Here is a 13,079-nt window from a genome sequence, read left to right as displayed (position 1 = left end):
CAGAAACCCCAAAGGGCTTCAGAGTCTGTAAAACCAAGACCAGAGCAGTTGCTGATGGCTGTGCACTGCGGGAGGTGGGGGAACGGGGGACAACTCCAGTGTGGCCAGGCAGGGCCTCCACCCTGGTTCCTCTCACCAGTGACTGGTGAGGTTGTGGTTGAATTTGCTGCTCCCAGCACCATTGTGCTATCAACTCACATGGCTCTCTAGGGCAGAGACACTCTCCATCACACGCCGTAGATATCTGCATTACCGGTGGCGTTGACAGCGGGGTTTGGGTGGCTACTGTGTGTCCTAAGGGTGGTGCTCCATCTCTGCCATGTGTGTCACCCACTCCTTAGAAACGGTCTTTTGCCTTCATAGCAGGGCCAACTCCAGGAGAGGGATGGTTAGAAAGCCTGGTTTCCGGTTTCTTTTTGACCTTATTCCCATGTCCTGAGTGTCCTGTAACCCTAGCTTTGCGGCAGCAAGCAGGAGTGTGGCAGTTTATATATGTATATGATTTAATTCTTTGAGAATCTCATATATGTGTGCAGTACACATACACAGTTGGCAGTTTTCAATGCACTTCTGTGATCATACAGAAGGGACAGTTTACACCCACAGGGCATTGTGCCCCCATCCCAGGCTGTCCCCACTTACTCAGTGTTGAGACCTGAGCCCAGCTAGCTGGCTGCACTGCAGGCTCTGTGTGCACTCTCTCTGCAGGAGGATCTCCAGTTGGCGCTGAAGGAGGGGAATAGCATCCTTGAGAGCCTCAGGGAGCCACTGACAGAGAGCACATCCCACAGCGTGAACCAGGACCAGCTGGACAATCAGGCCACTGTGCAGAGGTAAGACCTGCACCCTCCTGCCCTACCTTGCTCTGGCCTGACTTCTGCAGATACACAGCCATTGTGAAGGCATTAGACTGATACCCAAGGTTGTCGCAACAGATCCCAGCAGCTAGCCTTCTGGCTCATTTCCCTCTCGGGCTTGGAGTGGACCCCAGCACCCATGATAAAGGGGATGGGAATTGAGAACAGACAGTCTCATAGACAGGAAAACGCTGGGCAAGCAGCAGCAGCCCCTTGTACTCCCGTGGCTCCTATATCCCCAGTGAGTCATTGTAGGCAGGAGAGCAGCTCAGGTGCCTGTGTTCCAGCCTTGTGCTTTAGAGCATGCATCCTGTGCTCACAATAACGGGTACCATCTGTATTTCTCACTGGCTCCCCAAGTTTATAGCAGAGCACAGGACAGTGCCATCAGTAAGTGTCTGTTGGTGCTTCCCCAATGCTTTGGCATATCTAAAGCCCCACATGCCTCATGGCTTTATTGCAGGCTAGACGGCTGTCGTTGCCACTTACAGGACAGACTTGGAGCACCTGTGTGGACAGAACTTGCCCAACAATAGGCAGCCAGGCTCTTGGCTTTCACATGGTTTTCTCTCACATGGGCCGTGGCTGCATGCACAGCAGGCATATTGTATTGGGAGCGTGGGAAAGGCACACGGTAGGGCACCGAGGCTCACTAGCAGGAGATCTAAGCAGGACTACCCTGGGGAATTTATCAACTTCACCAACACTAGCAGAGGGGCGGGTAAGGTGGTGCTGCTTTGTTCTATTGAGAGTCCCTCAGCAAGCAGTAATCCTGGGGTAAGAGTGAAGGTGGCGGACACCAGCTCTAGAGCGGGACAGCAGACTGCACCCTGGCCCAGGTGGTCAGCAGTAAACCCAATGGCCTTTCAAAAATTACCAAATGGGGGACCACGGAGATGGCACAGTTGATCATGCTTGCCATACAAATATGAAAACCTGAGTTAGGGTTCTCAGTAAAATAGCCTGCGTGTGCTGGCTCATATTTGCAAGTACTGTGGAGGTGGAGACAGGCAGATTCCTGGAGCCCACTGGCCAGCCGTTCTAGCAGAATTGGCAAGCTCCAGCTTCAGCAAGAGACCCTGTCACAAATAACAAGATGGAAAGCAACTGAAGAAGATACCTGGTGCCAACCCCTGGTACACACACATACACACACACGCACACATGCACACACACACGCACGCACACGTGTGTGCACATGCATTACCAAACAGAGTTCTGTGTAACACAGGTTGGGGAGCCTGCAATCTTGTCTGAAGTGCATCTCCCTCGTGTCTCTGAACTGAGGACCTAGTCAGCGACAAGACCAAGACATCGCGGGAAAGCTTGTCAGGGAGACCCCTGTGCACCAGGCAGGCACAGTCTCCCTCATCCTGTCCCCTCTTCCTCTCACGCTCAGGCTCCTGGCCCAGCTGAACGAAACTGAGTCTGCCTTCGATGAGTTCTGGGCAAAGCATCAGCAGAAGCTGGAACAGTGCCTGCAGCTGCGGCATTTTGAGCAAGGTTTCCGGGAGGTGAGTGGCTGGGCCATGAGGTGTGGGATGCCATCTTTCAGGAAGTGAGGATGGTGGGTCTGTCTGCAGGCCTGAGGGGTTTGGCTGAGCCCTGATGGCCCCCATCAGCTCGCTGCTGTCAGGGATCCCATCTCCTGCCCCTCCTGAATGAGACACAGGTTCTCCAAATCAGCCTTCCTCTGCCTCAGGTCAAAACTACCTTGGATTCCATGTCCCAGAAGATCGCCGCCTTCACCGACGTTGGCAATAGCCTGGCACACGTGCAGCATCTCCTGAAGGACTTGACCAGCTTTGAGGAGAAGTCCAGTGTGAGCGTCCAGCATGGGTGGGAGGGGGTGATGGTCACAGCATCACCTAGCTATGCAGAAGGCACAGAACATAAGCTCCCGTGGCACCTGAGGGGTAACACGGGCAGTGTGCGAGACCCCAATGTGCCCTCCTCCACTCGGGCACACACCCTATCTGCCACAGCCCCTTTGTCTAGATCTCTCCTTATTACCTGTGCTTACTCCAGACCAGGCCAACCCAATACCATCCTGACCTTTGGAAATTTGGCCTCAGACTGGCTCAAGGATTTGGTGACCTCAGTCAGCCGTAACAGTCCACAAACTCCACGTCCATTGCCCACTTCCAGTGCGACACCCATAGGACTATGTGCCCCATTTGTCTCTCCATGTAGGACTAAACTGCTATCTTGACGCGTTGTGCAGGTGGCTGTGGACAGGGCCCGAGCCCTGTCGCTGGAAGGCCAGCAGCTGATTGAGAACAAACACTATGCCGTGGACTCCATCCACCCCAAGTGTGAGGAGCTCCAGCACCTCTGTGACCACTTCGCCACCGAGATCACCAGGAGGAGGGCCCTCCTCAGCAAGTCCCTGGGGCTGCACAGCCTCCTGGAGACGGTAGGAAACCCAGCTGCACTTTCTGAGCTAATGGGGCCACACCAGCTGTTGTTCCTTACCGGGAAGGGGGTGGCTGAGCTGATCAAGGGCACCAAGACGATAGCCAGAGTGCCCTCCCCTTCTGCACCCTCTGTCTTATCCGCTCAGAGCATTGGTCCTCACGCACTCGCTTGTCCCAGCAATGATTTCTTAGGAGCGACCTCAGCTTAGGTTTCCTGTTAATCCTATGGCGAGCTTGGCCCAGAAGCCGCTCAGCTTTGCAGACTCGCGTCGCCCCCAGGCACTGTTTGTCTCAGTGGCATCGAGCCTCCTACCCTGAGAGTACCAGGCAGGAGGCAGGAGCGTCCTGATGCTGACAGCCTTCCTTTGTTTCCAGTCCATGAAGTGGTGTGACGAGGGCATCTTCCTGCTGGCCTCGCAGCCTGTGGACAAATGCCAGTCCCAGGATGGCGCCGAGGCCGCCCTCCAGGAAATCGAGAAGTTTTTGGAGACTGGCGCAGAGAACAAGATTCAGGAGCTCAATAAGATTTACAAAGAATATGAATGCATCCTCAACCAGGACCTTCTGGTAACGCCAGCATGGGTTCCCATCTGGGGCCTGGGAACTGGGGACACACTCTATGGGATATTTCAAAGGGCATGTTTTTGAGATGCAGGTTCTCATGCATGCTAGGCAAGCCCCCTTTCAGTGAGCTATAGCCCTAATGCTTGAAGAACCCTTTGAATAGGAGATGGCAGTTGCTGGGTAGAAGTGCAGGGGTGGGGATCATCAAGTCCAGCCCTTCCTCCATTGTAGAAGTTATTCTAACCATGCCACCATCTCCCCCAGCATCGCCTGGGATAGATGTGATTTGTGGTATGGCACTCACTGGAACCCTGATCATGCCATAGTACTTCTGATATCACACCAAAGATGGGCTGGCTCCTCCTCGCCCCTCAGCCAGCTGCCCTAACTCTGCTTCTGAGTCAGTAGGAAGAAACCGATCCCTTCCCATAGCCATCCTCTCGGAGCAGATGGCTCCTCATCCTGCCATGTGTTGTCACACAGCTCTTGCTGTCTGACCAGAGCTGGTGAGCACACTGCACTGTTCACGGACACGCCCCACTCACCTGAAGCCGAGGAAGCTGCACACACTGACATCCTGTGGACGGCAGGGTGGGTTTTAGGGATGGCACTGACCTTTGCAAGATCTCTCAGTAGCCACGTCGTTTCAGGAACACGTGCAAAGAGTCTTCCAGAAGCAAGAGAGCACGGAGGAGATGTTCCACCGCAGGCAGGCCAGCCTGAAGAAACTGGCAGCCAAGCAGACGCGGCCTGTGCAGCCCGTGGCCCCCCGACCAGAGGCGCTCACCAAGTCCCCCTCCCCCTCACCAGGTATGCGTGGCCCCTTCCTCCCAGGCAGCCATCTGAGGAGGCCAAACATGCCAAGTCTGTCACTTTCCCTCCCTGTTCTCTGTGTCCCAGTCCACGGTCCACAGCCTGCAGCCCAGGGCTTGTTCTGCTCTGCCTCAAATTTTGGTTAATAAAGTTTCCCCTGGACCCAGCCCCGCTGTGCCACATGTTATCAGCTCTGGCTGCATCTCTGCTTTGGCCACTGCAGGGTCCTTTCCGCTGAATATCGGTGACCTTCAGAACCAGAGACACCGACTGACTTTAGGAAAGGTCCTCAGTCATTCCTTCTGACTCAGTTTCTCCCCCCTCTCTCCATTCTCTGTGCTGTTGCCGGAACTGTGCCCCTGGATCAGCCCTCAAGGCTGTCACTGATTGTGGAACCTTGTCCCAGACCCCATGAGCTTCAAGGGAGTCATGGCCCACTAACTTCACCTTTGCCTAGAGACTTCCTCCTCCTACATAAGGAGTGTGTTCTCCCTTCCACTCTGGGGCAGCAGCCCAGAGATGAATAGGCTTGGGTGCTTCGGTGTTGACCCCGGGCAGCCATGAATGCCCTGGGGAAGCACCCCATTAGCATCTGTGGTGGAGGAGACCTGACTGCTGGCCTGTTGAGAGATGCCCCTAGCCAGAAACTCTGAGGTTTTCAGGTGCCAGTGTATTTCCTCCCTCTTGCCCACTGTCTCCCTGTCAGCTAGAGCTGTTCCCATTCTCGGGGCTGTGGAGGCCCCAGACAGCGGCTCCTTCAGGTTGCTCTCCATCCCCCACCCACTGATCACTTCTGTCTTTATTGCTATAGTCTTTTCTTCTCCCTGCCCCCCCGCCCCATACATTTTTCTACAGAGTTAACCCCTTCTCTGCCTCTTTCTAAACTAGGCTCCTGGCGAAGCTCTGAGAACTCCAGCTCCGAGGGCAGCGCACTCCGCAGAGGGCCCTACAGGAGAGCCAAGGTGAGGCTCAAACCGCGGTGACCCTGCAGGTGTCAGTTGTCCGTAGCTGTAGCGCGTTATCTCAGCATCCTGCTTTTGTTGTCTGTCCCTCTGGGTCTCCTGGACTGCGGGGCATCTACTTGCCCTCCTCAGACTACATCCTAATGGGCCATGAGGCTGGGCAGTCGGCATCTGAGGCAGGACTTTCCATTCCCAAACCCAGCATGCTGTTCTCTCCTCAGAGTGAAATGAGTGAGACCCGGCAGGGCCGCAGCAGCTCCACCGGGGATGAGGAAGAGAACCTGGCCATCCTGCGCAGGTGGGTGACCGTGCTTCCGACCAAGCTGAGTGACCACGCATGTCTGGGTGTTGGCGACACGAGGATGGCCAGCAACCCTTCTACCCAGGCATGCGGAGCAGGAAGGAGTCTGGCACCGTGTGTATGCCAGCTGAAAACAAACACGTGGGACGTGGGATATATACACACACTCATTTGTCTGGGCTGGGCTGGCGACCACCTGAGCCCTTCCTGGGCCTCCTGCCACTTTTCTGCTCTGTGGGAACTCATAACTGCTCACAAAGGCACCTGCAGAGGAGTGGGCGGAACACTACGACATACTCAAGATAGGCACTCAGAAAGTTCCTACTGAAGCCTGCCTGTCCGTCCACCTCTGGGTGTGTCCTTTCCTTCATGAAGTTTCCGAGCTGTACCCAGGCTAGGCAATGTGAACACAAGAGGTTAAAATTGCAAAGAAGGCAAAACACCCTGGGGTAGGGCAGTTTCAGCCAGGAACTGGGGTCATGACAGCGGAATTGGAAAGAAGCAATCAACCCTGCACTGTGCTCGTTCTTTGCGTTTGCTCTAAATGCAGTAGGGATAGAGCAGTGGCCCTTGGAAGCTCGTGAGCAAACAGCTGTGCACAGGCAACTGGTTTCCAGATGTCCCCAGCAAGATCAGCAGTGTCCCCTTTAGGAGACACAGGCAGAGCGAAATATGGAACTAGAATACCGGCTGAAAGGGACATGAATTCTGTCACTTCTGGCTTCTGATGGAAGATGACAAGCATGAGGCAGAGAAGGGTAGATAGAGAAGCTTCCAGCAGGCGAGTCCTGATGGCCATTCCCACGCTAACATGCTTGCTCTTCCATATCCACCCACAGACATGTGATGAATGAGCTCCTGGACACGGAGCGGGCCTATGTGGAAGAACTGCTCTGTGTCTTAGAGGTAAGGCTGGGCCTGGGCCAGGCGGTAGGGTCGCTATCATACTATAATAGCTTCATTTTTAAACTGTTGCTATGGTTAGGCCTGTTGACAAAGACAGATATTTCTAGCAACTCAGGAGACCAAGGTAGGAGGATCATAGGTTCAAGGCCTGCCTGGGCTACAGAGCGAGTTCAAGGTCAGCTCAAAGACTCCACCTCAAAAAGTGAAAAGAGCTTTTGCCTGGCATGTGTGTGGTCCTTGGTTTCATTTCCAGCACCACCACAACTACACACATGCACACACACACACATGCACACACACATGTGCATACACACAAACACACACATACACACAAACACGCATATACACGCATGTCTATCACATATACAAAAGATTTTTCTTTTTAATGCTGCTTAGAAATGAGAACTTGCTGGGCAGTGGTGGTGCATGTCTTTAATCCCAGCACTTCAGAGGCAGAGGCAGCTGGATCTCTGTGAGTTCAAGGCCAGACTAGCCTACAAAGCTAGTTCTAGGACCTCAGGACTGCCAAGGCTGTTACACAGAGAAACCCTGTCTCAAGAAGAGGAGGAGGAGGTGGAGGAGCAGGAGAAGGAGGAAAGAAATAGAAATGAGGACTTACACCCACAGCAAAGAACATGAAAATGCTCATAGCTAGTCTGCTTGTATCCAGCCCAAACCAGAAACAGCCCAATTCCATCAGCAGGAATAGCGGCTGGACCTGCACAAGAGCAGATATATCGGCCACAAGAGTGCTGCCCATGCACATAGCAAACACGTGACCCACATGACCGCAGTGACAATGATTGGCATCACAGGAAATGGTGCACACAGTTCTGTGGGTGGTGTGGCAGTGCACCCCATCATCCTGGCACTCAGAAGCTAAGGCAGGAGGCTCACCATGAGTTCCAAGCTAGCCTAGGCTACATAATGAAGTCTAGGCCAGCCTGGGCTATAGAATGAGACCCTGCCTTATCTCCATTCCCACCCTCCAAAAAAAGAGGACGAAGAAAGAGAAAGTTCCAGAACAAGGCAGGAGGGCAGGTCTGCAGTAAGAGGATTTTGAGGAGGGGACGCTGGGTCCTGAGTCTTCCTAGTAGTGACCAGGAAGTTAATAGACACATTGGATACACACACGAGCAGCATGACCTCTTGCCTTGTGTCTTTTACACCTGGACAAAAGGGTCAGGGAGGAGAATGGGAGCCTCTCCTGGTTGACCACCTCCCGCTCCCTTTCAGGGCTATGCTGCAGAGATGGACAACCCCTTGATGGCACATCTCATCTCAACAGGCCTACAAAACAAGAAGAGCATTCTGTTTGGAAACATGGAAGAAATCTATCACTTCCATAACAGGTAGGCCCTCTGTCGGGACATAGAAACACATGGTGTCTGTGGTCTCTTGCTTCTGTTATGGCTGCAGCAGGAAGCAGGGGCCCACCGCCCTGGGAAGTACTTGACAGGGAACAAGTCTCTCCAGGGAGAGCTCACAGAGAGTCATGGACGCATGTAGTAGGTGTCCATGATGCATTCTCCAGCCTCCTTTGTGACCTCCTGTCCTGCTGACTTGTGCCCACGATGGCCTGGTGACCGGCCAGCTATCTACTGGGAGGACAGTGGTGCTTCTGGGAGGACAGCAGTTTGCCCTGATGTTTTCTTTTTAATACTTGGGAGTTCCAAAGGCCATGTTCGTTAGCAGGATTTCCAGATGTGCAAGGGAAGCAGCTGTCTACCCCGTCCTCCTGCAGCCGCTCCTTTCCAAGAACATCTAGAACCTTCCATTTAGCATCACTGAGGCTAGTCCTTGACTCAGCACAGTGGACCCCATGCAGTCTTGTGTCCTGGGATCTCCCCAGAGGACAGATGTGAGTCAGTGTTTAGACAGGAAACACAGTGGGGATCTGGTGAGTCCTGGAAAACCCACATGCTCAAGGCCGGCGGTAGGGTCTCCAGAGTCTTTGCGTGTTCAATCCCCGTCTCTGCCTTTCTTCTCACCTCTGCCCCCAGAATGGCAGCTCCAACTTCAGTATGAACTACAGGGCCAGAAACAAAGGGCGACAGTCTGGGCTGTGGGCACCGAGGAGCCAGGGATGGTAGGCTGCAGGCTCCTGGGCCAGATGGGGCTTCGCTGCCACCCTGTAATGAGATCGTTCAGGGTCTCTGGAAGACAGCGTCATCTGATTCCACCGTGTCCACCTCACTGGGAATCTCTCTCTGCAGAATATTCCTACGGGAGCTGGAGAGCTGCATAGACTGCCCAGAGCTGGTGGGGAGGTGTTTCCTGGAGAGGGTGCGTATCTCTGAGTGCATGCCCCACAGGCAGTGCATATCTGTAACCTCTGAGGAGCCCTGAGTGGACATTATGGGGGGGGGCCTTGGTACCTCCATATCACTGGCCATGGTAGCACCTTGCCTGCCTCATCAGAGCTGCTCACCAGACGGCTTCAGCTCCCCCTGCAGCCCACCACAGCTGAAACCAGAGAGCAGTGTCTCCAGTGTCATGGGAAGAGGGAAAAAAAGGGAATAGGATCTTGCTTTGAAGGCTAATAACTACTTCAGCAAAAAAGAAGAACCACAAAGCTCAACGTTTGGGGATGCAGAAATCGCAGTTTCCGAGGCCTGATGCAGAACTTTCCTTGTGGACTGGTTTAGTTTTGTCTAAGCCTTGCTTGCTGGGCGACACTAGAATAGACACCGGGGCTCTCTCTCTGTCCATTTCCTCCCCGTTGGAATCATAGGTGTTTCCCTCAGAGGACAGTGGAGATGAGTTTAAAGAGAGCCGCGTGTGGAATGTTTTGAGCAGAAAGAGTGGACTGTATGCATAGCTTCTTAGCCCCATGGGGGTTTGTCATGCTGAGCACTGTGACTGTGAGATTCACAGGTGCAGGAGGGAGGCCACTGGCAGGAGAAAACAAAGCAATGTCACGAAATACAGAACAAGAGGAGCCTGGGGAACGACTCCGTGCTAGAACCCTTACCCAGCATGCACCAGGTCCCAGGTTCTGTCCCCACACTAAAGTGGAGAGTGGGCAGGAACTGGGTGCTGAAGTTCAAGTAAGTCACTACCAAGGGTCAGGCATGGTGGTGCACACCTTTACACCTTCAACACTAGAAACTTAGTTGCAGGTAGGTCTCTGTGAGTTCAAGACTAGCAAAGGATACATAGTGAGACTCTGTCTCAAAGTAGAAAGAAAAGAAGGAGCTATGTTTGTCTTGGCTTAGCCTGGCCATTAGTGTGTCTCCAGAGTCCCCAAACCTGAGGTGGTCATCATTCTGTAGGTCACAGGTCCCCAACCAGCAGCATCAGAATCCCCCATGCAATGTTCACAACCCTCTATACCCCAGAACACTCTGTTCTACCCTCATTCATACTCGAGAGCTGGAAATACCAGGGACAGTTTTGTTTACACTGAGCTCAGGGATGCTCTTACAAAATAACCCCTAGAATGCTCCTCAAGTCTGCAGCACAGTGCTTGGGCCAAGCTCTGAAATTCCTCCTACAGAGTAGGGGTCTGTGTGGGTCCATGCTCCTGAACAGCTCATTACTCTGGTGAGAAGTCAGCTATGTGGAACTTATTTTGAGATAATGAAAAGGGAATTAGGACTAACAGAGTCCTAGGAAGTGACCTCTGGTGGGAGGTTTTGCCCAGCTGTCCGACAGCGAGGGTGGGGTGACCTGGGGTCAGAGAGGCCAACACTAGCAGAGGGGATGCAGGCTGCCCTCTGTCTTTGGAACTGTCAGTGCTCCACACTCCGCAAGCACTACAGTCTGCCGACCTTCCACAGCTGTATCATGAAGGAGACTGAGACACAGGACCCCTGCCAGCAGGCAGCTGAGGCTGTCCTGCCTTGCCCAGGTCCCTCCTCCATACATGCTTGACCTCAGCTCAGACCTGATAGGGGTCAGATACGTTGGGGATGGCATTAGGAATCAGAGGCCAGGAAGACCCCAGGGTCAAAGGGAGAGCAGGGCATCCCCAGAGTAAAGAATGCAGGAGTTCGGCCCCACCATCCTGCTGAAGCAAGCCAGGCTAGGTGGGCTCATGGCACCATGAAGCTTACCTTTGCCCTAGAGTCCTCTAGGACTATCATCCGTAAATCATCAAGGTTATACTCCCAAACCCATTCCATGCCTCAGGAACATCTGTGCCCCAAACCATATGCCCAACACTGTGTGTGTTCCAAAATCTGTGTTTAAACTGTGTCCCCAAACCACCTGTACCCCCACACTGTCTTTATCCCAGAGTCCCCTGCATTCAGATCCAAGTATCCTAGGAATGTCTGCGATCTCAAGCCATATGTGTACCCGATAGCCACTAAAGACCCAGAGCCCCAAAATCATCTGTGACCCTCAGAGCAATCGATTCTAGACCTAGCTGCACCCTAGAATCTTCTACATCCCATATACATCCCTAATATAGTATGCGAATATTTCATTTCACATAATATTCAGGTTTATTTTTGATGTGTATATATAAGTGCCTGTCTGAATATATTTACAGCGTGTGTGTGGGTGTGGGTGTGGGTGTGGTGTCTGCAGGAGCCAGAAAAGAGTACTGGATTCCCTTTAACTGGAGTTATAGGCAGTTGTGAGCTGTCATGTGGATGCTGGGGACTGAACCTATGTCATCTGCAAGAGAACCCAGTGCTCTTAACCACCAAACAATCTCTTGAGTCCTGCTCAGGTGCATTTCTACAGAATAACCTGTATAATTTGCAAGACTGCCTGAGAATGCCCTGGAGTCTTATGTACATGAACAGATGGTTTCTATAAACCATGTCTTGGCAGAGCTTGCTCTCCACCTCTCTGGGCTGCAAATGGTCAGCGACAAGGGGGTTAGAGTGTGGGGCTCCGGTGTTGGTGAACAGCCTAGCCTGGGGCGGTGCCCTGGGCGCAGCAGCTGCTTTGGCTCTGAGATGAGAAAGGTGCCCAGTGTGGCTGGAAAGCATCCTGCGCTGTCTCTGCCCCTCCCGGCTCTAGATGGAGGAGTTCCAGATCTACGAGAAGTACTGTCAGAACAAGCCGCGGTCCGAGAGCCTGTGGAGACAGTGCTCTGACTGTCCCTTCTTCCAGGTTTGTCTTGAGTCCATTCCCTACACTAGTAGCTCCTTCCTCGGGGCCTCGGGCAGAGCCGTGGCCTTGCGTGACCAAGCGTTCGGTGGTTACAGGAGTGTCAGAAGAAGCTGGACCACAAGCTGAGCCTCGACTCCTACCTGCTGAAACCTGTGCAGAGGATAACCAAGTACCAGCTGCTGCTCAAGGTGCGCCTGCAGGCCTGCCCTGGGTCAGCCACACCCACCTGCTGGTCAGGTGTCTGCAGGGGCCCAGGGTCTTGACACTTCACCGAGCCCTGGCCCCAAGTCCAAAGGCACTCTGATGGGCCACTTATCCTCCACCTCCCCGTGGCCTTGATTCATTCAACCATTAATTTATTCACTCACGGCATATTGTGGGCTAAGCATTGTAGACTGCCAGGGACATGGCAGTGCCAGCTATGCCAGGAGCCTGTGCAGATAGCCTGTGACCTCTCGGGGGAGACGGGGAGGGGGAGAGTTGAGCCCTGTCTGTCCATTGGTCCCCAGCACGGTGTGGAGTAAGGAGTCTCTGTCCTGGAGTTTGCCCAGTGTGGCAGGGCGGGAAAGGGTCTGCAGCACTGTGCCTTTAGCAGGGCCACGACGACAGTGGGAGGCAAATGTGATCAAGTGTGCACAGAAGTGCCGTAAATGTGAGAAGCTGCAAACCAGGCAGCTCCTGCTCTGCAGAACCCAGCTGCCCAGCTGCCATCCTGGCTTCAGGAAGGGAAGGGTTAAAGTGGTTTCCTGTGGTTGGTGTGACATTGTCTGTCCAGGGGCCACGCCAGGATTCCACAACCCCGCTTGAGTCTGAATCTGCGGGCCAGTCCACTGCTCCTGGGGGTGCAGGGGGAAGATCTCGGTGTCTAACTGCACCCTCTTGTGTTCCCCTCAGGAAATGTTGAAGTACAGCAAGAATTGCGAGGGGGCAGAGGACCTGCAGGAGGCGCTGAGCTCCATCCTTGGCATCCTCAAGGCAGTGAACGACTCCATGCACCTCATCGCCATCACTGGCTATGATGTAAGGCTCCGCAGCGGCACCACGATGCCCTTTGTCCTGTCAGGAAGAGTTTGGTAGGAGCAATCCTATTAATCCTTCCGAGCTCTCCGAGTCTTGACGTGGACACACGTGGCCCACACACATGGCCCAGGGCCTAGGGCAGCCCCAGGTTCTGAGTCAGGAGCTTGTC

At 53.7% G+C, this 13,079-nt stretch overlaps 1 protein-coding gene across 10 annotated transcripts in view; it reads left to right on the top strand.

Annotated features, from left to right (window-relative positions):
- Mcf2l (MCF.2 cell line derived transforming sequence like) overlaps positions 1 to 13,079 on the top strand; it is a 143,943-nt gene that overhangs the window by 121,113 nt on the left and 9,751 nt on the right. For all 10 annotated transcript variants that reach the window (XM_042054826.1, XM_038324916.1, XM_042054827.1 and 7 more), the window contains 14 exons: positions 709 to 833; positions 2,257 to 2,371; positions 2,560 to 2,679; positions 3,082 to 3,273; positions 3,650 to 3,841; positions 4,489 to 4,648; positions 5,540 to 5,613; positions 5,835 to 5,911; positions 6,754 to 6,820; positions 8,057 to 8,172; positions 9,037 to 9,106; positions 11,798 to 11,890; positions 11,986 to 12,078; positions 12,785 to 12,910. In XM_042054826.1, coding sequence (XP_041910760.1) covers positions 709 to 833; positions 2,257 to 2,371; positions 2,560 to 2,679; positions 3,082 to 3,273; positions 3,650 to 3,841; positions 4,489 to 4,648; positions 5,540 to 5,613; positions 5,835 to 5,911; positions 6,754 to 6,820; positions 8,057 to 8,172; positions 9,037 to 9,106; positions 11,798 to 11,890; positions 11,986 to 12,078; positions 12,785 to 12,910 — 1,620 coding nt within the window. The remainder of the gene's footprint in view (positions 1 to 708; positions 834 to 2,256; positions 2,372 to 2,559; positions 2,680 to 3,081; positions 3,274 to 3,649; positions 3,842 to 4,488; positions 4,649 to 5,539; positions 5,614 to 5,834; positions 5,912 to 6,753; positions 6,821 to 8,056; positions 8,173 to 9,036; positions 9,107 to 11,797; positions 11,891 to 11,985; positions 12,079 to 12,784; positions 12,911 to 13,079) is intronic.

Source organism: Arvicola amphibius, chromosome 4 (genome assembly GCF_903992535.2).
Source record: "Arvicola amphibius chromosome 4, mArvAmp1.2, whole genome shotgun sequence".
Taxonomy (NCBI): domain Eukaryota; kingdom Metazoa; phylum Chordata; class Mammalia; order Rodentia; family Cricetidae; genus Arvicola; species Arvicola amphibius.
Note: the sequence above shows the minus strand (reverse complement) of the source record. Positions and strands in the feature narration are given on the sequence as shown.